Genomic DNA, 25,392 nt, shown 5'->3' with positions numbered 1-25,392 from the left:
AACGATGCACCGCGAGAGGCGAGCAGCGAGTGGCAGGCCGATGGCCGACGACGACAGAACGAGGAATAGCGGTACAGACGCCGAGTCGAACATCGAATATGCAATGAGTAGTGAGGGGAACGCTGGTAACGGAACGGAACAAGCAAGCAAGGTTGCAGACGTAGACTAGTGAAGAAAAACAGGATCTAACGCTCCGGCCAACAGAGAGTCGAAGCGAGCGGCAGATGCACCCAGCAAAGCAGAGCCAGAATTTCGGCGATGGAGAGGCCGGTTGGGCAAGTTTAAAGCAAGAAAATGAAGGTCAAGCAGATGGACAGATTTTTGTGTTGGGCGTGTGAAAGAGCGCAGTTTGTTTAGACTAAATGCCGTAGTTTAGCCTTGAAGCCAACTGACAATATTAATCGAAAAGACTTTTTTTCCCACACAACGTGAATGATAAACACGATCCTATCCAGAAAGTACACAAAGGGTTTGTGTGTTTCACGTACTCACGTGATGCTGACCGCCTTTTATCATCGCGTTTGGGAGAGGTGCGCGACGCGCTATCACGTGAGACTCGAATTTAATTAAACCCCTTCTGGCCAGTGAGGCGCATCGGCTGATGTGGGGCATGCCGTCGGTCACCATGGCAGGGCGTGAAGCTTCACAGGCAGCAGAGCGGTGAGACATTATTCCCAAGTGTGGCATCAATCCATTTGCCACGCTCATATTTGGATTTTGAAGCCCCATCGCAAACTATTGGGCTCACCTTGCTGTATCACAAACAGCCACTCGTTCCAACAATTGCGCAAAAAAAGTAGCGCCATTGTAAACCTTTTCCTGACAACCATCACCTTTACCTTACGCAATACTAAACCCAGGCTTTCCATTCACAATGGCTACCCGGAGAATCGTCGCCACTGAGAAGACCTTTCTTGACCAGGATGACCCGTCGGCGTCGCCAAAGTCTGATACCGCGCCTGCCGTGCCCAAGTAAGTTCACATAGGCGCCAATGGCTGGTGTAGTCTGGACTAACATGTTTACTAGGCAGGTTATCATGAAGCTTCTTGGTTTCACTCTGGCCATGATTGTGTGTCCCATTGGCTCGTACTTTCTCACAGTCGATGCAGTCTTCAAAGGTAACCTCCCGTCGCACCTGCGCTCCGCCGCGCCAGATGTGCTGCCCGGAACCACGCACGGGAGCCGTAGAGAAACACCCGCTAATGCCGCCTGAGATTGCAGGAAACTCGTCATATGCCGGCGGCTTGGCTGCCATTATTGCCAACTTTGTGCTGATCGCCTACGTGGTTGTCGCTATGCGCGAAGACCAGTCTGAACAGTACGCTGACAAAAAGGAGGGGAAGAAAGACCAGTAAGACAACAGAAGCATGTGCGGCGTTGTCTGTTTCTCAATCTTGTCTGTCATTTGCTTGGGTTTCTGTTTTGTGCCAGTATCGGCGTCTTACCACTTGCTCAGGGAGCGCCGTTGATGTGAACACTCCGACTCACCCGTTTATACAGCTCTGTGAACCTTGGGTATCTGCGCTCGGTTCACGGGAGATGTGGTTGCAACACACAACTGGTTATGTGGCATCAAAACTACTATCACTACCCATCCTAATTTCCCATGGAACTAAACAGATGTAACCGAGCACAAGCGAAACATTCTGGAATATTGGCGGCAGCGCGGATATCGAACGGATCATCGGTGGAGCGCCATAGCAAGGCTGAAGTCAAAGCCAAATTGTTTCAGATATTCAATGTAAAACTGCCTGGTGAGAACATGAAAAAATTCAATTTGAAACTCACACTGGTACATGCCAATAAGACTTGTTTGCAGTAACAGTCTAACTACATTGATTTACATTCGTGGACGCGAAAATGCAAGAAAAAAAAACAAACGTTATGTGACTAGAGTAACTAGAAATCTAAATTCAAAACCCCCAAATGTGACAATGATACAGAACGCGCTGCTTGGGGCGACTGTAGTATGGCCAGGCATGGTTGAGTGCAACCAAAGTAACAACAAAAAGAAAGACCAAAGGAGTGACCGTGAAACGCCCTCCAAAAAAAAAAAAAAAAAGTTTTCCCTTTTAGAACGACAGAGGCATAAGCAAATGAATGAATGATAGTTGGAGGTTGTCGCCCTCAAGGACGAGCTGGGGCGGGGCGTGTAGAAAGAAAAAAAGAGAACAGAGCCAGGGGTTGGTCTCGACTCAAATTTGAGGTACAGCTCGCGTGGAACTAGCAAGCTTGTAGTGCTCAAGACCATGCAGGGCAGTGTTCTATAAGCTCCGCAAGATCCGGAAGAAAAGTTGGCTCCCATTCCAGAGTATAGATGACGCAGGTATACCATGACGACGATGACGCAATCATGGAAAAACGCATTCCAGACCAGAATATTGCGATTCGAAGGGGTATCAATGGATAGAGGCGGGCATCAACGTAAGTGAAAGGGGCAAAGAACAAAAATAAGGACAAAAATAAAACCACCCACGTAGGGGTTGAGTAGGAAGTGATCCAGCGGCCAAGAGATGGGGACAAAGAAAGGCAGAAAGCCGGATGTAAAGTCGTTGCAAGAGCTGGCTCAAAGACCATCAATCGCTGCCCTATTTGCGGAAAGTCTTCTTGAACCAGCTCTTGCGCTTCTCTTGAGGAGCAGGTGCGGCCACCGGTGTCACCATGGAATGCTGTGGTTGAGCAGGCTGTGAGCTGTAGTTGTTGTGGCTGTAGTTTTGGCCTCCATTGGAGCTAATCTCGCTTCCAGCATGGTCATGTTCACCAGAAGCACCACTGCCGGTGGTCTGGTAAGAGGAAAAGGCAGCAGGGGCGTTACGAGGTCTTTGCTGGGAGTCGGAGTAGTTGTTTGAATTTCCATAGTAGCTCATGCGGTTGCCATCTCTGGGGTTATTGGCTAGAGGGGTAGAGCGTGTTAGCAGGTATCGATGCTAGAGCCAGATGTTGAAGTGGAGAGCAAGAAGCTTGAACTTACAGTAGATGCTGGCACGCTTGACCCAAGTATCCTTGGATGGGAGCACGTAGTTGGAGCGCGTCGAGTAGTTTCCATCAATGGCGGCCTCAAAGTTCCGAATTGTATCGAGAGGGCGCTCCCAACGGCTTCTAGTAGGGTTTGACACATCAGGTTCAACTGTGATACAGGAGAGTTAGACAACTGGTGATTACGGAATTGTGACAGATTGAAGAATAGAGGGGACGGGGTGTACAGGATAGCATGGCACCACTAGTTGGTTGGAAAAGAACTCACCGATCAGGTTGCCCATGGGGTCTTTGTGCTGGATTGAGCGTAGGGAGGGCATAGAGGCAGCCTGCATGGCTGCGACAGCGGCTATTGGACGAATGGTATATTAGCAACGAATAGTAGCAACTAGCGAGTAGAAACTCCGTGATTCGCAAGAAGAAAAGACATACCAGGCTCGGCTTCGTTCATGGCCATGCTGGGATCGGCTTTGGAGTGAAGACGACGGGCGTCCTTTTCTGCAGGAGTCTCAAAAGTCTCAGATTTACGGGATCCGGCCTTGTTAGAGCCGAGACTGAAGCCGCGGGAATGTTTGCGCTGGTGGGCGGCAGTAGATTCGTGCGAGGATGAATGCGAGGTTTCTGTGGCCTGGCGATCGAACTGGACGTTGGACGGGCGAGTGGGATAGTCTTGGGGCTGCTGCTGTTGGTACTGAGACTGCTGGTAGTTGTTTTGCTGCTGCTGGTAGGAGTTGTATCCCGGATTTTGAGGAGGAACAGCCTGGTGTTGATGGTCGTAAGAAGCCATGTTGTGAAAGGGCAGGCGGCGCGGGGGGCTCGCAGGACTTTAATAGATATCACAAGCTAGGATTCAAGCAGCGCTGAGCAACAAGGAGAGGCGTTTCCGGTGGTGCACGGGCTGAGAGATAGCTACGGCACACGCAAGGAATGATGTTCGGTTTAGTGGATCACTAATGCCAGAGAAACAGGCCCTGGTCGGTAGGGATCTAAGGCAGAGGCAAAAGAAAGATGGGCAGAAGCTGAGGCTGTGTGGAGCGCAAAGCTGGCAAAACGGCAGCAAAATCCGGAAAAAAAAATCACAGTGAGGCGCAACCAAGTGCGATGTTACAGCGGGAGGCGTGTGGCGGCGGATCCGGACAAACAAGGGAGTTGTGAGAGAGACAAACGAACAAGTTGAAGGCCAAGTCCAGGCTCACGAGTATCTGCAATCACACGAGATAAGGGAGACTGACAATGGGATCAAGTGGGATGCCGCTTTGAGTTAAATGATACAGGCGCGTGTGGGCGTGGGCGTTGGCGTGTGTGCGGGTTTTGTAGTGTATGCGTGTAAAAGTACAAGCATGTAGTGTCTTAGGTCCTGGTCTTGGTCGTACTTGTGTTGTGCTATCTAATGAATGGGAGCGAATGGGCGAGAGGCGTGTCCTGACCGGGAGCGAGGGAGAATGGCGCAAAAGTGGAAATTGGAAGGGTGTCTTGGGATGAATTTGAGCCCAAGAAAGCGAGACGATAAAATTTTGTCTAGGCAAAAGTGAGTGCCAGTGATAACAGCGGCCAGCTGGTGCAGGCAAGAAGGGAAGAAAGAGCCTAGAGAGGCCGGGGTGGAATGGAACGGAAGAGAAGGCGGGCTGGCGGAGGCAGAACTGCGCAGGTGGGCGAGAAGGCAAAAAAATCAAGAGCAATATTGGAATGAGGAGTGGCAAAAGAGGGAAAGCACCTCGTACGGGACGCAAGAAGGCGAGAGACGGAATATATAAATGCGTGCGTGAATGCATGTGTGGTGTGGCCATACGAGCAAGTACCAGAGTACAAATGCAAGCAAGCAACTACTTGAGAAAGAAGTGTGTGTTTACGTACCACCACGGCCGTTTATCCAGAAGGACCACCCGGATTCTTGTTTTCTCTTTGGCAAGAACCTTTTTTTTTTCAAGCAAGGAAGGAAGGAGCCAGCCCACTCTGTCCGTGACGATCCCAGCCCTGGCCGGGGGGTGTTTGCATAAAGGAGGGGCGTGGCGGCCTGCCTGGGAGGATGGGGGAGGGGACGGGGGTGGTGGGCTGTGAAAGCACTTTCCATACGAAGCACCTTCCACGCCAACTTTTAGCCCCTGTCGTCTTTCTTATCTTGTCTTACCAACTTAGGATGCGAAGCTGATCCGGGTATCTTTTAGAGGAAAGAGAATGTACAAGGTACTTGGAAGACGTCGCGCTTTCGGTGTACCGCAGTCGTAGTGGATGGCGTGTCGAGCGACTTCCAGCTCGGCAGTTGGGCAGCATGGCTGGAAGTACTCGTGTACAAACCCAGGTACAAGTATGTGCATAGCATCACACATATGGGCTGTGCTTCGTATTGTTTTTTTTGTTCTCCTTTCCATACCAAACATCTCCCAAGATGCTCGAGAAATACCATGAGTCCCAGCACGGCGATGCTCTTCTATTTTTTCTGGTCCCTGGCTCTTACTTGAAATACACAACGTATGTCATGTCATGTATACTATTCTCAGGGCTTTTGGCGTATTCCTTCCTCTGGACATGTATACATCCTACTCGAAAAAAGCCCATCTCTTTGCACCTTCAAGATTGCGCTTTGTATTTTGAGGGAGACCACCGCCCTAGCTACACTACATCCATCGCAAGTATTAGCCAGTGCCGGACTCTGCTCTTGGGCAAAACTGTAGTTTGACTTTGTCAGGCCATGACCAAAGCAGCAAACCAGCCCATTGAACGCGGATGCCTTGTCCCTTTTCTCCAGATTCCAGTGCTGCTGGCAGGGAAAAGGCCGCACCACGAGACCACATGTCAGCCAGTCACTGTCGGTTCTCGGTCTCGGAAACCCGGCGAGGCCACTAGATTCAGCCAGCCGGCCGATGTGATGTGGCAGCAGCAGCAGTACATTCAAGGTGACAAAACCCACGTTCGTGTCCACATTCTCAAGTGTTTGTCTCCCCATCCCCTCTAACTATCGTTAACCCCATTCATCAGATCATGGCCACGGCCCTGTTCTCTCTGGATGATCAAGTTGGAACGGCCAGCATCAGGCCTGTGCCCAGGTTCTAACTATGGGCGTAATCTCTGGTGTCTCCAGGGTTGAATTGGAGCTTATTTGGCCATATGACGAACCGGTTCTGTTTAGACACATAACAAGGTGTAGTTATGGTTGGCTATTTACACAGAGTTGTTATACCTTCTGAGTTTGAGGTTGTTTTTCTCTCGCCATGTCCCCGGCCAGCCGGCACACTCTCCAAGCTCGAGACATGGCGTTATTTCCGATTTATTCTCGGGCAACCTTTTTCTCCATCTGTCTCTTTTTTTTTCAGGAACACAGCGCAAATAGCAGCTCCGTTTTTTTTCCTTCGCACAGACTTTCCCCTCCTACAGCTCTTCCTTCTCCCATTCGTTTCCGCTGCTTCCACAGCTTCCATCCGCCTGCTGCCCATTTTGGACCGACACAAAGCAGTGCCAAGAAGACCAAAAAGACGAGGGACGAAGGACGAGGGAACAGCTGTCAAGTTGAGCGGCAAGCCGGACGACCTGCAAATGTCGAGACTTCTTCGTAGTGCGAGGAATGCCAGTGTCACGAGCGCAGCATAAAAGTGCAGACATCTGGATCTTTGGGCTTCCGGGCTTCCGGCTCATTCGTTTTCCTCTCCTCTCCTCTTCTCTCTCCCTCTCTTTTTCATCCCCGCAAGGAAACATAAACAAGGGGTAAGACAGCGTGTTTGTTTTCTCTGGGATCTCCCCGTCATGCTTCTCCTGCATTGGGATTCCAAAAAAAAAAAAAAAAAAAAAAAAAAAAAAAAAAAAAAAAAGCGTGTGGCCGGTATTGGTAGAGAAGTCTATGCATAATGCAGCTCCTCCTATGCGTTTTTGTTTCAAATCATTCCATTCGACCTCACAGCCTACAAGTATCTACATGCTTGTACAACAACTCAGAATACAGCTCATGTTGCTTGCTTGTCAGGGCCAGTTCATCGCCACATGCGGCCCGGGAGCCCAGGCAGATTCTTTTTTTTTTCTTTTCATTTTAGTCTTCGCCCTGACGCGTCTCGTGGGTTGCGCCAGCGGTAGCCCCCAACCCAAGCCTCAACCTGCAGGCGCAGCCTTAGCCTTGGAGTCAACTTGGTTCCTGGCCCAGTCTAGCCTGAAAACATCACCCTCAACTATCATCACATGCGTCTGTATATCGGGGCCTCCAAAGCCGGATTCTGGGGGTTCTCAAGTGACAGTTACTGAATGTATGAACATGTACATATATACATACATATGTCAACACATGTATTTACTTGTACCAGCAACTTCCGTTTTTTCCATTTTGCATACAGACCACCGTTTCCTTCCTATCCAAACATAGAACAGGGTTGGGCGAGATAGGGTATAGAAGTAGCCAGCTCGCTAACCGTGCTCTCTCCATACAAATAACTATGTACTACATAGCTACGTAGATATAAGTACACATCCAAACCTCCAGCCTCCGCTGTCTTGATCAAGCGTCTTCATTTTGACGCAGGAACCCCTTCTGACAAGTCTCCATCCTATGGCCAAGTCAAGCCCACTTTTGTTATTTGTTACAGTGTATACGTCACGTATTGTCACGTGACCTCACACAAACCCTTAAATACCTCTTCACCGAGGTTCCAAACCTAGATAATTGTCTAATAGAACTATCTTCCTTTAAAACTTCTACCACTACAACATATTGCTATTGCTATTGCCCAAGTGCTAAGCCGGTGCTCTACCGACCCACCTAGTCAAAAATACAAGTCCTGCTCTGCCGGGTCTGGCGGCCTGTTGCCCTGGTAAAAAGTTATCTTCTGCCTATCCGATCGGCCATTGGCCTTGGACAACATCTGAGCGCAAACATATGATCGTTGCGTTGCTTCTGCTTGTTGCCTCTTTGTGGAATTGTACAGGCTATTATCCAAAAATAGCAACACTGTATTGGTAAAACTACCCCTCCAGCGCAGCCACAACACAACACCCATTCGTGGAACTTGATATCATCACATCCCGCTGTGTTTGCAGTAGACAAGCTAAGTAACTAGTTAACCACATGCCACCGGCTACTTGCACAGCATGTTATACTTGGCCTCATGAAACGCTCCAGCCATCTTGTTCATGCACGCCAGCCAATCGCCAATCGTGTTTCTCTTCCAAGACACCACAGATCATACCGTTTTGCTTTCCAGAAACACAGCTGCATTACTCAATGATCTCCATCCCCTTGCCGTAGTTGTGTGTTTGTGGCAACTTGACGTCACTTCGTTACGCCCTCCCGTTCATGTATGGATATACATACATTGACGTTTGGAGCCGCACCTTTGTTACAGAAACCTCCCAAGGCTGATTCGTACAAACACATCCTCTCGTTTCTAAACCGTCTTTTTTCCGGTGTGGACAGACCAACTCGGACATGCACTCTAGCTAAAAAGAGCGCTCCGTCATTTACAGCGGCTGTATTTGTCTAGGCATATGCATTTATGTTGCATGCAACCCACCAATGCATGTACCATATGTAAGTGTTCTTTTTGCCTGCATTGATCATCAGACCGCAATCAAAACACAGCCCAGATGCTAGTGTCCCAGAATCACTGAAAACGAGCCTCTCACAGATTAAAGACACCACAAGGCCTTGTGATGGTTGTCATGTATTTTTAACGCCGTGAATGATCTACGTCTCTGTTATCTATAGTTAGAAAGAGGGCCATAACCTGCATACATGCAACCAGCACAACCTTTGAAGGTGATGGGTGTACAGCAAATGTCTACAACCACTCACTATACTATAACTAACTACACAAAGCCACAGCCTGCATTTTCTTTGTCTCAAATTAAAGCATCCTGGCGCTAGTCGTACAACTTGATTTGATTGTGTGTTAGACATTGCCGGCGCCTAGAAAAAAAAAAAAAAACCTTGACTTGACTTGACTATATTTATCGTCTACCAAAATCACTAAGATCACACGACGCCGGATTGGTTACCGGACGGAAGTTTAAAGTCCTCCGCTCGACACGCCCATCGTTTCTGTGTGTTCGGGATGGCGCACCATCCCCAAGCCCCGAAGAACCAGTGGTCCACACTCCGCTATGAGCAAAAGAAAACAAGTAAAAAAAAAAAAAAAAAAAAAAGGGAATAGCAAAGAAAATGAAAGAACACAAAACACGCAGAAACACAGCAAAAAACAAAACCACTCTCATCACCTCCCCCCGCTCCCCCTCGCTCGTTCATCCTCTGAAATTGTTGCGCCTGTTGATGGGGTCGCCTCTCTCGGTGCGTGCGCTCTGTAATGGCGCCATTTCACCTCCAATCTCTTTGCAAGATACTTGCATGAGCTGTTTTTGCGGAGTAGCTTTTTGACAAAGTTCTTCCGCAGTCGTCGCTTGTTGCTCATACAGGACCAAGGGTGGAAGGGTTCCTTTGGCTGCTGGCAAAGCGGGCAGTTCTTCTCGGCCTCTGTGTGGTCGAACCGGTCATGATACTCCGCGAAGTCGCCATGGCCCGCTCGGGCAGTCAGGATGCGAGCGATGGTGGATCTGTGTTGGCCCTTAAGCCAGTCAACCTTGTAGGCGTTTGTCGACTCGAAGCGAGCCCCAATGTGGCTTCTAGGCTCGCAACTCTCGGTCCACGCCTTGAACTCGGCGTTCAGCTGCAACTTCTTCCATCTGCGTGCTGACGCAAGGGACATGCCTCCAGGCCTGACAAGCAGGACCTCGCTCTCACATCCTCTCTTTGCCAGCCCGTCGACGAGCTCGTTTCCGGGGACGTTGGTGTGGCCCGGGACCCATCTAACAGCGCCAACCGCTGCATCCAGTGACAAGTGCTCGGTGCCTCCCTTCCAGTCGTGAAGCAACCGGCGGATCTCATCAACCTCTCCTTGGGATGTGCCATTCTTTTTGGATCTGCAGGCGATGCGTTGCGCTACGCCCAGGTTATCGAGGCACAGGTACAGGCTACCCGCCTCCGGAGGAGCATTTTCGACAGCTGCTCGGACCGCGTTGACGGCAGCGACAGCCTCGGCATCCGCAACTTCTCGCAGGGTACCACAGGACCCAAACCCTTCGCAAAGCTTAGTGCCTCCGCTGAAGATCGCCCAGCCTGCTCCTGTTCTGCCGTTCTCGTCGCGCGAGCCATCTGAGTAGGCCCATACAGTGTTTGGGTTTGACTCGGCAACTTCTCTTTGGTGCTGCTCAGCAGCCTCATCTTTGTCCAGCTGCGGGGGCAGGGGCTCCGGTGGGCCCTTCTCTTCTGGAAGAAGTTTCTCGGACTCGTGTATAGGGTTCGGAAGCATCTTCTTGTACTCGTCTATGTGACCACCTAGCTCTGTGCTGTACAAAGGGTGGTAGTTGTCTACCGTAGACGCGCGGATGGCAGCAGCCCTCTCATAGTCTCTGAGCAGCATCTCCATGGTCGGCACCGCGGAAAAGATGTGCAGTAGCTTGATGGGCGTCGTGCAATAGACTGGCAGGGCAGCTCTAAGGGCAGCTCTCAGTGCCAGTTCCAATCTCTGAGTCCCTCTGGTTTTATGCATGAAGGAAGACCACGTGGATGACGCATATGTCAGTTGCGGGAGCACACAGCTCCTCACCACATGTAGCAGGCTCTTCACCGGGGTGCCATGGTACACTCCAGCAAGTGCGCGAAGGGCGTTGGTAGTTCTCTTAGCCTTGGCCGTGACCTGTTTGGCGTGCTCCGCGAAGTTGAAAGCAGAGTCCCACCACACGCCAAGCCATCTCAAGGACTTTGACGGCTTCAGGATGTTGCCATTCGGAAGCTCGACGGTGTTCTTGGCCGAGCAGCCACCAGGCCGGCAGTGTAGCAGTCCTGTCTTGTCCCAGTCTAGCTCGAGTTCGTTTTCTCTGCACCACCTATCGACCTTGGACAGAAGTTCGGTGATAGAGAGATTGTTTGTCTTTGCATTTCTTGACGATACCGCGAGCAGGCCGTCATCTGCGTATCCAAGTCCCATGCACGTGCTGTGCAAGTCCGCCATATATAGCATGTAGAGGATGGGGGACACCGGGGAGCCTTGAGGCAGACTGCCTCCTACTTTCCTAGTGACCGCTTCCCCTCCTTCTATGGACAGGGAGACCTCTCGCCCGGTCAGGAAAGATTCGACCCACCTGATCAGCTTCGTTGGCCAACCTTGCTGCCTGAGCCGGCGGACCATTTGTCTTCGCTTCACGGCGTCAAACGCACCCTTGATGTCGTATGTGGCGAAAGTGGTTGTCTCTTTGTACCTTGACCTCCCTTTTATCTTGTCCGCCAGAGCTAGTGTCAGGTCCGCAGCCGCGCGCCGTGGCACTGCGCTAGCGTAGGCGCGGGGGATGATCTTGAGTTCAACTGCTTGGACCGCCAGGCGACGTGCCACCAGTCTTTCCAGACCCTTTCCCAACGTCGAGAGGAGTGAGATGAGCCTGTAGCTTCTTGGGAGCGATTTATCTCGCCCTGGTTTCGGGATGACTACCAGAACGGCTGTCTTGAAGGATTTCGGATGCCAACCAACCTCCAGACAGTCTCGGAACAGTGCCGTCAAGTGTGGACCCAGAACTTTCCATGCGGTCTTCCAGGCGCTGTTAGGGATGCCGTCTGTACCTGGCGCTGTGTTGCCCGGTCGGAAGAGCGCGGTGCGGACTTCCTCTTCGGTCACTTCACCAAGTTCTCGTGCTGCCCTATCTCGTCGGTTGCTCAAGTTTTCGGTTGCTTCTTCTTCTAACTCTTCGGCTTGTGTATGAGTGTCTAGGAGGAGCAGCGCCTTTTCGGTTGTCGTGGACGCCGTTCTGCTCCCTGAAGCCAGAGGAGGCATGCTGTACGTGGCCGCAGCCCGCGTCCATCTCAGTGCCTTGAAGACGTCACCCGGTTCCTGGATGGCCTCGATGTTCCGCTTCCACATTTCCTTCTTGGCCTTGCGCACTTCTGCGTGGAAAATCTTACGCTTGGCCTTGTACAGCTCGAACACATCGTTTCCCCGGTGTGCCAGCCACGCAACTTTCGCTCGGCGTAACTCTCGGACTGCAGAGTCACAGTCACTGTTCCACCATCGTTTTCCAGTCCCCTTGCCAACAGTCTTGGGGGTGGACCTATCCAGAGCCCGGGTCATAGCTTCTCCGATCCTCCTGGCTCCTAGGTCGATCTCCTCTGGAGTTGTCATTTGATGTATTGAGAGGCCAGCGGCTTCTTCTGCGCACAGCTTCAGAAACCTTTCTTTGTCCATCTGGTCCATCTTGTACCTCGCCGTGCAGCCAGATCTTTGAGCGGGGGCTCCAGTGACCGTCGTGATCAACACCTCATGGTCGCTCCCGCAGTCGAGATCACTGCGTACTTCCGTGGTGCAGAGGTGTCCTGTGTTGAGCTCCACCGTGGCGAATGACAAGTCTATCACCGAGGGGGATGCTGGGTTGGCATGACAGGTTGCGATGTCCGGGACGTTCAAGAGGACGGCCTCCGACTCCTCAACCCAATCTACCAGTTTGTCACTGTCGGAGGACTCGTTGGATTCACTATCCCACATGGGTGAGTGTGTGTTCCAGTCTCCGCACAGTATTGCTTTCTGCCCCCGCACGAAAAAAAAAAACCGCTCCAAAATTTCCTTGACAATCTCAAATTTTCTTTCCATCACCAACTTTAAATGGCCCAATAGTCTAGTTGGTTAGGACGTCGGATTCTGATTCCGTAAGCCCAGGTTCGAATCCTGGTTGGGCCTGTCGTAGCTACCCATTTGCCATATTTTCATCAATCATCATGATTTCAATTGATGCTTTCACGGATCATGGTGAAAGGAACTTGAGCTTGGCTTTGCACGCCGTTTTGACCCAGGATCGCGAGGTTTCGGCGATGGCGGCGTTTTTTTTCTCGGCTTTTATGGACCTGTGTTTGGCCCCTGTCGTATGCTGGGTATCCCTCACGAGTAGACGGGTTAAATAGAGACATCATCATGAAGAAATCTCAAATCAAAGCAACAACCGATGTATACAAAGTGCTCCTCCAGGACTCTGGGTCTTGTTTGGACCACGCGGACGAAGGACAGCCTCTGCGCTGGGCAGGTGGGAGACCTCCTGTCATTATACTTTGGATTGTGGGGTTTCTGTATGCATGGTTTTAGGTTTTGGTTTTTGCTTCTGTTATGTATTTTTCCTGGTACTAGAAATAGTCCCCTGTCGTATGCCGAGAATCCCTCGCGAGTAGACAGGTTAAATAAAGACTTTCATTTCATACAAAGTGCTCTAACTCTACATGAAATGATGGTCGAGAGGCATTTTATTAATGACGAGGCTTGCTATACTTCATGAAAATGACGAAGATAGTGAAAGATAGCCAGCCCATCTACGTCTTTCATGTCACCAGCCACCGACATCTACAAGTTATAATCCATTGTCTTCTCATACTTACGCTTTCATTCTTCGATGCTCAAGCTTGACCCAGTATGTCGTAGGTCCTAGCATGAATTTCATTCTGTGGTATCGGTGGCAAAGGACATGTATAAGCTGATGACATTCTTGAGGCTTCTTCCGTATCATTCTCTGTATCCTATACATGCCTTGGAAGTGGAGTCGATGATGGGCATCATGTCCAACCGGCTTACTACCTACGTATCAGCTTCAAGACTGGTCACCTCCATTTCATACCTATAAATGTCGGGGTGCTTTCATATTGAGATGCCCTTTCTACGAGAGAATTAAGGCTCCTTGTATGTTTTTGTTAAAAGTCAAAGATCGAATTTGACACCGGCTAGGTGTTGTCCACACCCTCGTATTCTCTGCAGGGCGGCATTTCATCTAAAATAACAGTCACAACGCTGGATTAATGCATCAACAGCAGATAAAAGAGTGAAAGGCCTACAGCATAATGATCTAAGTTCCAAGATACACCTTTTTACGTGAATATACTTGTGTGTAAGCTTAGGTTGATGTGTGTTTGGCGTTGTGTAACGTCAACATCGTTAGCTGGAAGCCCAAGTCGTGTCTTATGGGCGCATATGTAACCCCTAACGTGTTGATGAAAGTCGAGCTGCATCTGATGAAGGTCGAGCTGCATGTGATGAAGCTGACCGGAAGCTCTTGCATGACTAATTACTAGCCAGACATGGGAAACCACACGACATGTCACATAGGCTTTTAGGTTGGCTGCATGGGGGCACAATGCCCCCGGAGAAAAGGTTGCTCCGATATGTTGCTGTTTTACTTTGTTGAATTGAATGCCCTTTCTTTTTTGTTCTAGGACAAGGCTAAGCTCTGTATCCTTGCCTATGACCTTACACAGCCAAATCATGAATCCATCTCAACCCAACTCCGCCCTGAAGGTCATTATATCGAAGAGGGGTACAGCATGACGCGCAGAGAGGCACCGAAAGACTTGGCAGGCAGAGGGTGGTCAAACTTAGCGCGGACGACACCGGAGTTACCTAAATGTATTGTTAGTTGTTTTGTTCACTGGGATATATGAAGAATCCGGCGTGATGTATTACGTACCGTGCGAGCGGGTGATCTTGCCCCAGATGACACGGATCTTGGTGCCGCGGATCTCCTTGTGGCCACGGTAGACGTAGGCGACCTTCTTGCCGAGGTAGAAGCTATAGACAGTATTAGAGCACCATTCGTTATGGAGCAAGCACATATCTCGCGGCGAAGCGCCAGAAAAATAGCGCTCTAGTGTGGAAGAGTAGGTTGTTACTCACTTGGCACCCTCAGTGTTGTCGACACCCTCAATCTGGACCAGAGAGGTACCAGGGTTGGTGGTGTGCCGAGCGCGCTGGTAGCTCAGGTGGCGAGCCCTATCAAGTTGATGCAGTCAGTATGCATGTCATGATTTCTATAGTGTGCATCTTGTGATGTCTATGTCGTCGATTCTCAACATGGCTACCATGAAAGTTTATGGTTCGATAGATCATAGATGCAGTCGGCGTCGAGTCTAGTAGTGCGTTGCGACGTATTCCGTCATTGTCTACCAGGACAAAGGTGATTGGCGATTTGATCGATGCAAGCGTGGATTTTGATAGCGTTGATGTTGGGTTGCTGGCATGTAAAGTAACTTACTTAACGTATACTGTAAGATTTAAAATGTTAGCTCTCTGGCACTCATCTCGTCGTACATCACAGGTCGGTCGCTGAAGTGTCATTCTGAAGTTCGGCTTCGAATTCAAATTCGGCATGCGTGCGACGCAGCCCTCTCGCTCATCGCTCATAGCCCGCGAAACGCGGATGGTGGGATGGATATTGTATCGACTCACATCTGTGACCGGCAGCCGAAGGCATTTTGACTGTATGATCCTTCTCAACTAAATTGACGAAAAGGAGATCGAGAGTCCGTTTGTGTTGGTTGACACGTCTATCTTGGTGATGCTCGACGTTGAAGAGAGAGGGCCACTAAATTTTTGGCCCTCGCTTGATTTAGGGTAAAATCACGTGTCCATCGGTTTTTGAAAGACTGTGTGTGTGTGTGGGATGTTTGGTGTGGTAAATACTGATAAGAGACCGGTTTAGTGTTGATAAGAGATTTGTGGCGCGCAATCTGCCGCCACACCCGAGTGTGGCGCATGATGAGTAATCTCCCCACTTTTCTACCTATTACCTTGAGCTGCCGTTTTCGTAACTATCGTGATTTGACAACAAGTAACTAGAAAAAAAGCTATGAAAAAGACGCTAAAGATAACTACTACTACTACATAAAGTAACTAACTAGTTAACTGGCTCATTAGTTAACAAACAGATGTTTGAGAGTGGCTTCTCCTTTGGAAACATGATACATTTATATACATTCCAACTTGAGGCTTCAATGTGAAGGCAATTTGGAGCATTTTTGAACAGTACGACTGAATTGATTGGCTAATATTGAACCCCCCCCCCCCCCCCAAAAAAAAAAAAAAAAAAAGAGGAACAGACAAGCAGGTGAGTACCAACACAAAGATACCGAATAGTAGCACTCATACTTAAACAGGAAATAATGACTGGGAGGGCCCATCCCATATAAGCAACCATGAATCTACACGTTGTATTGTGCTAACTAGTTCTTGCACTGAACATCATAGCCGCATGTGTCTATAGCTGACTGCAGAGTGCATCCGTTCCATTACACGCCAAGTGGAAATCCCGAGTTTGCTCCCACAGAACAATGTGGAACAATGGATTTGTTCCATATACAGGTTTCGATGTGACACAATCTGTTTTGCAACAGTACAAAAAGCAGGCGTTGAGAGGCAGATTCACGTTTCGTCCGCCTGCACCTTGTTTTGGGTCTAGGAAAAAAAGAGGGGCTGCGCTAGTGGGGTCGTCGATGACGAGTTTGAGAGTTGGAAAGAGTCTCCTGCTGATCCCTGTCAGGAGCCCATCATTGATCAAAGAAGCGCGCCATTCATAGGGAATACAAAGAAGTCGGGGGGAAGAAGCGGCAAATGCGCAAAGTTCGGGACCAAGAGCTTCCCATGCGCACATTGCACCTCTGAGATTTTGGAGACTGCGCTCTTTTTTACCGTCACGGACATCGCGCAGCTTTTACGGCGCTTTTGCTTGAGGCTCCGGAGCGCCATTGCGTAGTTGCCTGTGCTTTAATTGGAGATGTGTATCTCCGAATGCAGCTACAGGAACTCACTTGGATGTACGACGCAGTTAATCATTGGCCCAAATGCGTGTAGCAGCGCCTATGTTGTATGTAGAAGATGTTTAGAACGGTGTTATGTCACTTGGTCATGGCAGGCGTAGTTCAGGCGAATTTGAAGCACAACATCACTACAATTGGTTGATTGTACCCACTTATACACACAGGAACGGAGCTCCTGTTCCGGAGCTCTAGATTTATAAGTACAAGTCCAAGTATGCACATAAATGAGCATGCAGACTGAGCTTGTACCTGTACATGTGCAGGATTTTTAGCACATGGCGTTTTTTGATGCCCTGAGGCTGGGTTTATCTGAGGCTTGCGTGTTGTATTATCCGTGTGTATATAGAAACAGACATCTCCGCTCCTATGCATCGTATTTGGCTTTCAGGGATCAGTTTTCAAACATCTCCGGACAATGCGATGGAAGTCCGACGCGCATCAGGGGGACCAGCTCATAACATAGCTTCCGGACTTGGACGCCGCAAGATTGCACTTCTCTCGAAGTGCTTGTGTGTACTCTACTTGTGCGAACTACCACCGATAGCTTTCCTTGGTGCAACGAGCCAACAAAAAGCTGCACATCACAATGAAAAGTAACACAAACCGACTGCTCAAGAGCGCCATTCAACGCAGCACAGGACCGGACCTCCAGGATTGGAGAGATTGGGGAGAGAATGGATGAGTGAGCCAGCAAATAGTCAATGGGCTTTATAGACTCCGTTTGTACACCAAATACAGAATGGCTGAATTGGTGACAAATCGTCAGCCAGTTGCCAAACGCCGAGAAGGCCGTCTGGCCCGGGATCGGCTTAACCATGTCTGATTGGCTTGGACAGTGTTTGTCCGAGGGTAGCTACATGTACAAGTATGGCAGTTGCTGAGCGAGGCTCTTGCTGGATAAATCTAATCGAAGAAAGTCGTGTGCATGTATGTGCATATGTACATACATGCACACGGGCGCCGACAAGTATCTGTACTTGCTTCTTCAGATTGCTGCGATTGTTCAGATTGTTCAGATCGTTTAGATTGCATGCGGCACTTGCCCTGTTTGTAGCCATCCCTAACCCGACCAGCATCTTCTGCTACGCCCCGGCTTCCCAGCTCAACACCCTGTTGGCTGGCAAGACACAGAGGTTCAAAGCTTCTATAGCGCTATCGTTGTGGCTGCCTGTATTTCCCCATCTCTGCGTAGTGTGGGTGGGTGCTATACTTGTATATTTGTAGCTGGCGCTGTAACTGGGCCGGCGGCGGTCTGCCCGCCTGCAGTGAGTGGCCTGTCTCGGCCATTGTTTCTCGCTTTTTTTAATTGCGTTCTAGGCGATTAAGCAGACCCCCCTCCCCACCCCAACCATCTCAGGCAGACAGGCCATCGCTTTCTAAGCAGCTTGCCTCCAACCCAAGCCCACGCTCAGCACTTTCAGCACGCTCAGCACTTTCAGTACGCTCAGCACCCACCACGCCGAGCGCTGTAGCGCTTCTTGCCTGGCCAATCTGAATCTGATCCTTCTTGCCCCTCTCTCTGCTCTTTCCTCGCCCTTGGTTGCTTCCCACACAGCTCAACTTGGCCGGCCGCCTCCACATTCCACATCATAGCTGCACTTCTGACCTGTCCATCTTTTCTTTCTACTTCCCTTCCTACAAAAACTCTCTTGGCCTCCACCTCCGTCTTCTTTCTTGTTGTCCTCCTTCCACTAATTCAACACACAATCACACACATAATGGCTGGCCACATGAACGACCCTGCGTACGTCCTTGACACTCTCTTTCCCAATGTCCTCGCCGCTGCTGCTGCGCTGCTTACCGGTGTGCGGCTTGTGAGCTGTATCTTTATTGCCCAAGCTGCGGTCGAGCTTTCTGAAGCTCCAGCCGGCTGCACTGTCGCAATCCATCGCATTATTTGAGCTGTGCCATGTTTTGTCAGCCACAGGCTGGCCTCTCAACCAACCAATACTACCTAGATTATCTGCCTGTTTATCAAGTATCATCGCTGCTAACTCGACTTCATCTTGCAGTGCAATTGAGCTAAAGGAAAACACGACAATTGTCGTGTTGGGCGCCTCTGGCGATCTTGCCAAAAAGAAGACGGTGAGTTTTAGTCCATCCGTCATCGGCCTGGTGCCCTGTAACCAGTGCGTCTACAGTGATATCATTGCTAACAGTACCTTTCCAATTGTCTAGTACCCCGCTCTCTTCGGTCTCGTAAGCAAGCTCCCCTCGTCTCCCATCGCATCGCATCATACCCAAATTGCCTATTGCGCAAGGTTGGGCGATTACACCTTTTTGTTTGCCGACTCAAACATTGCCCTGATTTCGAAGCCGTTGCCACTTACACGCCTTCTCTTCCACACTGTAGTACCGCAACCAGTTCCTGCCCAAGGACATCAGAATCGTCGGCTATGCTAGAACCAAGATGGATCACGACGAATACATTCGTCGTATCCGCACCTATATGAAGACACCCACTCCTGAGATGGAGCAGCAACTCGATGATTTCTGCAAACTGTGCACCTACGTCTCTGGCCAGTACGACAAGGACGAGTCTTTCCAGAATCTAACTCGCGAGCTCGAGGCCCTGGAAAAGGGCAGACCTGAGAACAACCGCCTGTTCTACATGGCTCTTCCTCCCAGTGTTTTCACCATTGTTTCCCAGCACCTGAAGCGCAGCTGCTACCCTGACCGGGGTATCGCTCGTGTCATTGTAAGCCTTTACCTTAGCAGTCCCTCAAGCTATGAAAATGCAAGCTAACCACAATCGCTCAACTATAGGTCGAGAAGCCCTTTGGCAAGGATCTTGCCAGCTCTCGGGAGCTTCAAAAGTCTCTGGAGCCCGATTGGAAGGAAGATGAGCTCTTCCGCATTGATCACTATCTGGGTAAGGAGATGGTCAAGAACATTCTCATTCTTAGATTCGGCAACTCTTTCCTTGGCGCTACCTGGAACCGCCACCACATCGACAGCGTTCAGATTACTTTCAAGGAGCCTTTTGGCACTGAGGGGCGTGGTGGTTACTTTGACGAATTTGGCATTGTTCGTGATGTTATGCAGAATCATCTCCTGCAAGTACTGACTTTGCTGGCTATGGAGAGACCTGTTTCTTTCTCGTCGGAGGACATCCGTGACGAGAAGGTGCGTGTTCTGCGTTCAATCCCTGCTATTGAGCCCAAGGATGTCATCATCGGCCAGTATGGTCGCTCATTGGACGGCAGCAAGCCCTCGTACAAGGAGGACGATACCGTCCCCAAGGACTCGCGTTGCCCCACTTTCTGCGCCTTGGTGGCTTACATCAAGAACGAGCGTTGGGATGGTGTTCCCTTTATCATGAAGGCTGGCAAGGCCCTTAACGAACAAAAGACGGAAATCCGGATCCAGTTCAAGGATGTCACTTCGGGCATCTTCAAGGATATCCCGCGAAACGAGCTGGTCATGCGCATCCAGCCTAACGAGAGTGTCTACATCAAGATGAACTCCAAGCTGCCTGGTCTGAGCATGCAGACCGTCGTCACCGAACTGGATCTGACCTACCGCCGCCGCTTCTCTGACCTGAAGATCCCCGAGGCGTACGAGTCGCTCATCCTGGACTGCTTGAAAGGCGATCACTCCAACTTTGTTCGTGATGATGAGCTTGACGCCAGCTGGAGAATTTTCACTCCCCTGCTGCACTACTTGGACGACAACAAGGAGATTATTCCGATGGAGTACCCCTATGGTAAATTGACTCTCCTGTTCACATACCGAGAATTTTATGCTAACCAATTCAAATTAGGCTCTCGTGGTCCGGCTCTGCTAGATGACTTTACTGCGTCGTATGGATACAAGTTCAGTGATGCCGCTGGCTACCAGTGGCCTACTACCTCGGCCCTTCCCCGCAAGCTGTAAGCCCGCTAACCCAAACAGTCGCTCTGGCGGGCTCAGCTCTCGTTGAGGGGAAGTTCCGGGCTTCTTGATTGGACATCTCGCAACTGTCAGTGTGGCGGCATAGTTTGATAAAACGCAAAACGCTGCTTTTGCTTGGTACCTTTTTACGAGTTAGCCAGTGGCCTTGGTCGATGCAATGTGCTATTTCTCTTCCCATCTACTATTTTCTCTTTTCTTTTTCTGTTTGTCGGGATGAAAAAAACCTGGCTCTGGAACGGGGCACTTGCGTTGTGGTTTGTACGATTGTGAAGCAAATACTTGTACATACATGTAGGCAAAATATCAACAATTGAACACAAAAATGTACATCCATGAAACATGAAGTCATGAAGTGCTAGGGTCTTTGTAACCACCAGGGTTAAATGGCATTCTTGCGATCAACCCAATTAAGCCATTTTTCAGGTCACGTGAAGAAACGCGTGGAAGATTGCCTACTGGGTAGAGCCGTGGCCAAGGCTCAAAATCAAAAGACTAGGGCAGATGAGGCGAGGCTAATCTCGATGAGCAACACAAAATCGCCATCAGCAACATCACCTTTTTGAAGCTTGCTTGAAATCCGCCTCTTGTCCGCACCCACTGTCTGCTCCTCGCGTCCTTACCGCCCGCCAGCGTCTCGGATTTCTACTCATCCACAGATAAACACCCACCCACATGTATGCATCCCAGCTGCGATCTGATCGCTGACAGCTGGTGCTGCTTGCGCCCTGCGCTCTAACCCTTAAAATTGACCTACGCGACGGCCTTGTTGCATGACACAAGCGAAACCAAACCCATCGCGACAAAAATTTCCCCGTTATTCTTCGTCTAGCGTCACTCTCACGTCTTGACACGCTTTTTTTTCTTGTTTCCTTGTTTTTATTTCGCCTCCCGCTGCCCGATCCAGAAGCTTGACGTGGGCGACGTGACCGGATAGACTACGAACGAGCATCCGAATTAGGGTTGGTCTCTGCATGTCACCTATTTCGCTGCCGCCCATTTGACTGGCCGTCGGCGAAACCTTTTCCCTTCTCGCCAGTATCCATTCGTTCATCGATTTCCTTCTTTTTGCTCTATATTTCCTACCAGACATTTTTTTAATCGTCGGCCTAGCACACCTAGTTTCGCTATTTTATCTTCATCTCCTACGCCCAGCGTTTTGCCACTCAAAAGTCTTTACAGCCTTAATCAGCACCATACCGCATCCCGAACTCACTCTAACGACCTCCCATATAAACCAGCGTCATCATCCACAACTGACTCTCCCGGCTTCGTTTCTTCTGCCGATTCAGCGTCTCGGCTTGCTGTGAAATAGCGCCCCACGATCTCACAATAGCGCTTGCTCCGACGACCAAACCCGCACCAGAAGTTGAATCCTTACTGGGCACATCGCCAGCACCATCACCACTGAACGTCTGCCCCGAAGATTACGTAGTCAGCAACACAGCCAGTCGGACAGCGCTCAGCCAACCTCAGCCAACATCGCGCGCTCGATGCCTGGCATTGTAAACATGCAGAACGGCAGCGAGGCAGCCTCGGGCGAGTCCCAGCCCAGGCTTGATCTAAAAGATCAAGCACACGACAACACAGCGGGAAACATGGGCGAAAGCACCACTCTGGTGCTGCCCACCCGAAGCAACGATCTTCCGCCAGAAATCACCCACATTTCCGAGGGCTTCTTTCCCATATCGAAGCTTGTCACCAGACTCGCGCAATTGTCACATAACCAGCTTACCGACACAATTGTCAAGCTCGCCTCTATGCCACTGCCTCCTCCTCAGCCACCTTCTGCAAATGGCGGCCCGGGCCAAAAGGAAGAGTTTGATCAGTGCAAGGAGAGTGTTGCCAAGAAGGTTGTCCTGAACCAGGCGATCCAGAAGATGCATGGCAAATGGATAAAGGCGCTCATTATTGCCGACTGGAGTCGCGGCAGTAAAGACGTTAGCAAGCTTATTGATCTTAAGGCGCATCTTGGCCAGGTTATGGCTGAGTATGAGCTGCGACTAGATCAAATGATCAATGTCAAACGTGACCTGACATTTGCCCGCTTGCCAAGTCCAGATCTAAAGACTGCGCTTCATGTATTATCAACCGGCGATGGATCCTTCTTTCCTGATGTAAGTCTTCTCTTCTCTTGGTTTTCGCTCATGTCAACTAGGCCGCTTGCTAATGCGCACACCAGCTTCAATACATTGACCCAGACCCAATGACGGACGAAGAAATGCTGAAATGGGTACAAAACGTCAACACGCTTCTCACTATCCGCCTCAACCTCGATGATTACAACAATATCCCCATACACTTCCGTGACTACACCATCCGAGATGGCCGCGTAGTCTTCTCTGTAGAAGGCGAGTTTGAGGTTGAGCTCACAATAGCCGACGAAGACAATACCAAACAACTGTGGTTTGTTGACTTCCGCTTCAAGTGCTCTCCCGCGCCCTCCGAGATTTCCCTCAGCCTCCGAATGTATCTGGAGACCATGGTCAACAGTGCTATTGCCAAGGACAATCTGACGGGCTGCTACAAGTTCCTCCATGAATTCGTTTTAACCCACAAGGTCAACGAGATGAAGCGCCAGGCTGTGGAACTCAGCAAAACATCGTGGAGTGGTGCCCTATCTATCGAAACACTGGACCGGGCGTTTTCCGTTCAGTATTGGCCCAATCATCCTGGGCCTAACGGGTCTAAACACTGGATCATCGTTGCCGTGAATAGCAAGATAAAAAAGACAGCCGGGTGGGTGAACCCCAAAACCACTAGTACGCTGTCAGCCACATGGTTCCGTGACGGAAAGCCCGTTAAAGACGAAAAAATCCCCTTTGACAGTGTCAATCTGTCAATGGAAAACCTAGTCACCACAGTTCTCGCCAAGCACATCGAGTACATTTTCATGTCCATCTACAGAAAGCTTGCTCTTAACAAACGATACGCCTCCGGCGAAGCTCGCCTCGCTGTTTCTCTTGACCCTAAAAACCCTGCAAATAGTAGCTTGACCATGCAGTGTTCTCACGAAGAATCAATTACTGTCATCATCGAACCTACAACCGGTGACTTTAAGCTCAACTCCCACTCCAAAGCATCTCTACAGGCCGAGACTAAGCTCAACAGAATGGTTGATCCTGCCCGCGAAGGTGCCACTGCGATGGATGGAATCCGGTGGAACTTCCTCATGGAAGAGATGCTCAGAAAGTCTGGCGGCACAGGCTGGATATGTTTCAAGAACCCATTACCAGTTGATGATGTCAGAAGTGTTTTGAAGATTCGCGACACCACGTTCTGGTCCTTGTGTTTGCAGCGGAAAGAAATGACACCCACATGGATCATCATGTGTGTATTAAGGGCACAAGGCGACGAGTGGTATCTCTGCAAGGTGTAAGTCCTAACATTCACTTCGTTGATCATGGTTTCAAACTGTCGGTATACTAACCAGAACATTCACAGACACCCTCCAACAAAAACTCTGCCTTTCCGGTTTGCTCAGGGTCAACCAATCCAGCTTAATATGTCGTCTTTGAAGGCCGACCTGTCACCCAAATTCTGGAGTTCCTTGTCAGCCAATATCCATCAACGGATATTCAAAAAAGCAGATACGCCAGAACCCGTGAAAGAAGAAACGACGCTACCTAGCCCAAGATCCTATGAAAATCAGCTCACTTTCACAGGCATGGCCAAGTCTGCCGACGCCATTCAGATGTCCAGGATCATCACCGGAGCGTCTGTTACATCTGGGGCCAAGGCATCGGAGCCGAGCGGCACATCAAGTGCTACTTCAACCAATCCCGAGGTGTCTCAGAGCCGCCGTGGCCCTTGGGCAGAAGACACAATCACCCTTATCTTTGATAATGTTGTGGCGGGCCAGCCTGTGGCCTCGTCCGGACCGCGCTCACGGTCTACCCCGACGCCCATGTGGTCCTCGCACTGCATCGTCCGTGTACTAGACAAGAAAAAGTTCCAGTCATTGGGAACCCATTTGTCCAATGATATCCGCTACAACAAGCAAACTGGAGAGTTCTGCATCCGTCTCATTCGCCCAATGGGGACTCCCACTCGCCCACTGTTGAAGCCGCGGCTTGAAGCTATCGATCGTATCGTGGACTTCTTGGACGCCATCCCCAAGGCTGGCCCCTGTGTTAGATGCCGGTCAGTAGCTTTGCACAGGGTTGCCTTTACCTATAGCGAAGCCAATGTCAGACTTGATAAGTCTACCGACGCCGCCGTTCCAAGGTGGACTGTGGTCCTTGACCTAAGGAAATCCGACCAAATAGCCGTCATTCTCGACGACAAAGACCCCCATCAAATGGTTGGTACCATGATTACACGCATCGCCAACCAACCTGGCGGCCTCCACACCCTCGTTCGCACTCTTCCGCGTACCCTCGCCGTCATGGACGCCATCTCGCAAATCATCAACAGCAGCCCCGAACGCGCCGCACTCAACATGGGCGTCGTGCGCGCGCTGCACATGAGCCCCGGCGCCTCGTCGCTCATCTACCACCTGGCCTCGGGCATCGCCCTGCGCCTCGACATCAAGGCGCGCGTGCGCGCCGGCGCCATCTGGTGGATGCTCGAGCGCGTCGCGCTCTCCGACATTTCTACCGAAGAGGACGTCACTGCCCGCCTCGCCACGCTCTTCAGCACCCCCGATCCCGAGGGCCGCTGGCTTGCCCTCGGCTCCGGCCTAGCTACGCGCGGCATCACGCATGTCAAGGCTATGATCAAGGCTGCCGACCAGCAGGTCTGGGGCTGAGGCTGGGCCACGGCCGTTGCAGGTTGGGTTTCGTGGGTTAATTTTCCTGGTGCATGAGTGGACGTGCGTTTCTTCTTTTTTTTTTTGGGGGGGGGGGCGTTCTTGGACTATGAATGATGGGGGTTTGTTTTATTTTTTCTTCCTTTCTATTTGGGCTTGTTCTGATTCCCCTAACTTGACTCATCAACGCTC

The 25,392-nt window shown here is 50.4% G+C and overlaps 5 protein-coding genes across 5 annotated transcripts; 2 read left to right on the top strand and 3 right to left on the bottom strand.

Annotated features, from left to right (window-relative positions):
• Positions 1-874: 874 nt before the first annotated feature.
• On the top strand, positions 875-1,356 carry BROUX77_007822 (uncharacterized protein; the record flags this gene model as incomplete). The annotated part of the gene is made up of 3 exons (XM_073752958.1): positions 875-972; positions 1,028-1,119; positions 1,223-1,356. 3 exons carry the CDS (start codon positions 875-877, stop codon positions 1,354-1,356), a joined length of 324 nt encoding a protein of 107 aa, XP_073602115.1.
• Positions 1,357-2,589: 1,233 nt separating this feature from the next.
• BROUX77_007821 (uncharacterized protein) lies at positions 2,590-3,764 on the bottom strand (the record flags this gene model as incomplete). Its single annotated transcript, XM_073752957.1, has 4 exons — positions 2,590-2,894; positions 2,973-3,128; positions 3,246-3,326; positions 3,410-3,764. 4 exons carry the CDS (start codon positions 3,762-3,764, stop codon positions 2,590-2,592), a joined length of 897 nt encoding a protein of 298 aa, XP_073602114.1.
• A 5,401-nt stretch (positions 3,765-9,165) lies between these two features.
• On the bottom strand, positions 9,166-12,477 carry BROUX77_007820 (uncharacterized protein; the record flags this gene model as incomplete). The annotated part of the gene is made up of 1 exon (XM_073752956.1): positions 9,166-12,477. The coding sequence occupies one exon, from the start codon at positions 12,475-12,477 to the stop codon at positions 9,166-9,168; it is 3,312 nt and encodes a 1,103-aa protein (XP_073602113.1).
• Positions 12,478-14,269: 1,792 nt separating this feature from the next.
• BROUX77_007819 (uncharacterized protein) lies at positions 14,270-15,217 on the bottom strand (the record flags this gene model as incomplete). Its single annotated transcript, XM_073752955.1, has 5 exons — positions 14,270-14,367; positions 14,435-14,535; positions 14,641-14,736; positions 14,999-15,008; positions 15,193-15,217. The coding sequence occupies 5 exons, from the start codon at positions 15,215-15,217 to the stop codon at positions 14,270-14,272; spliced, it is 330 nt and encodes a 109-aa protein (XP_073602112.1).
• A 3,060-nt stretch (positions 15,218-18,277) lies between these two features.
• On the top strand, positions 18,278-25,200 carry BROUX77_007818 (uncharacterized protein; the record flags this gene model as incomplete). The annotated part of the gene is made up of 9 exons (XM_073752954.1): positions 18,278-18,303; positions 18,572-18,644; positions 18,738-18,758; positions 18,913-19,257; positions 19,326-20,265; positions 20,323-20,431; positions 21,847-22,567; positions 22,633-23,825; positions 23,895-25,200. 9 exons carry the CDS (start codon positions 18,278-18,280, stop codon positions 25,198-25,200), a joined length of 4,734 nt encoding a protein of 1,577 aa, XP_073602111.1.
• Between the last annotated feature and the right edge of the window lie 192 nt (positions 25,201-25,392).

Source organism: Berkeleyomyces rouxiae (genome assembly GCF_048999995.1).
Source record: "Berkeleyomyces rouxiae strain 22BRR77 chromosome Unknown BrBRR77_ptg000012l, whole genome shotgun sequence".
In the NCBI taxonomy this organism is placed as follows: domain Eukaryota; kingdom Fungi; phylum Ascomycota; class Sordariomycetes; order Microascales; family Ceratocystidaceae; genus Berkeleyomyces; species Berkeleyomyces rouxiae.
The sequence above is the reverse complement of the archived record's forward strand: the minus strand, read 5'-3'. Positions and strand labels throughout refer to the sequence as shown.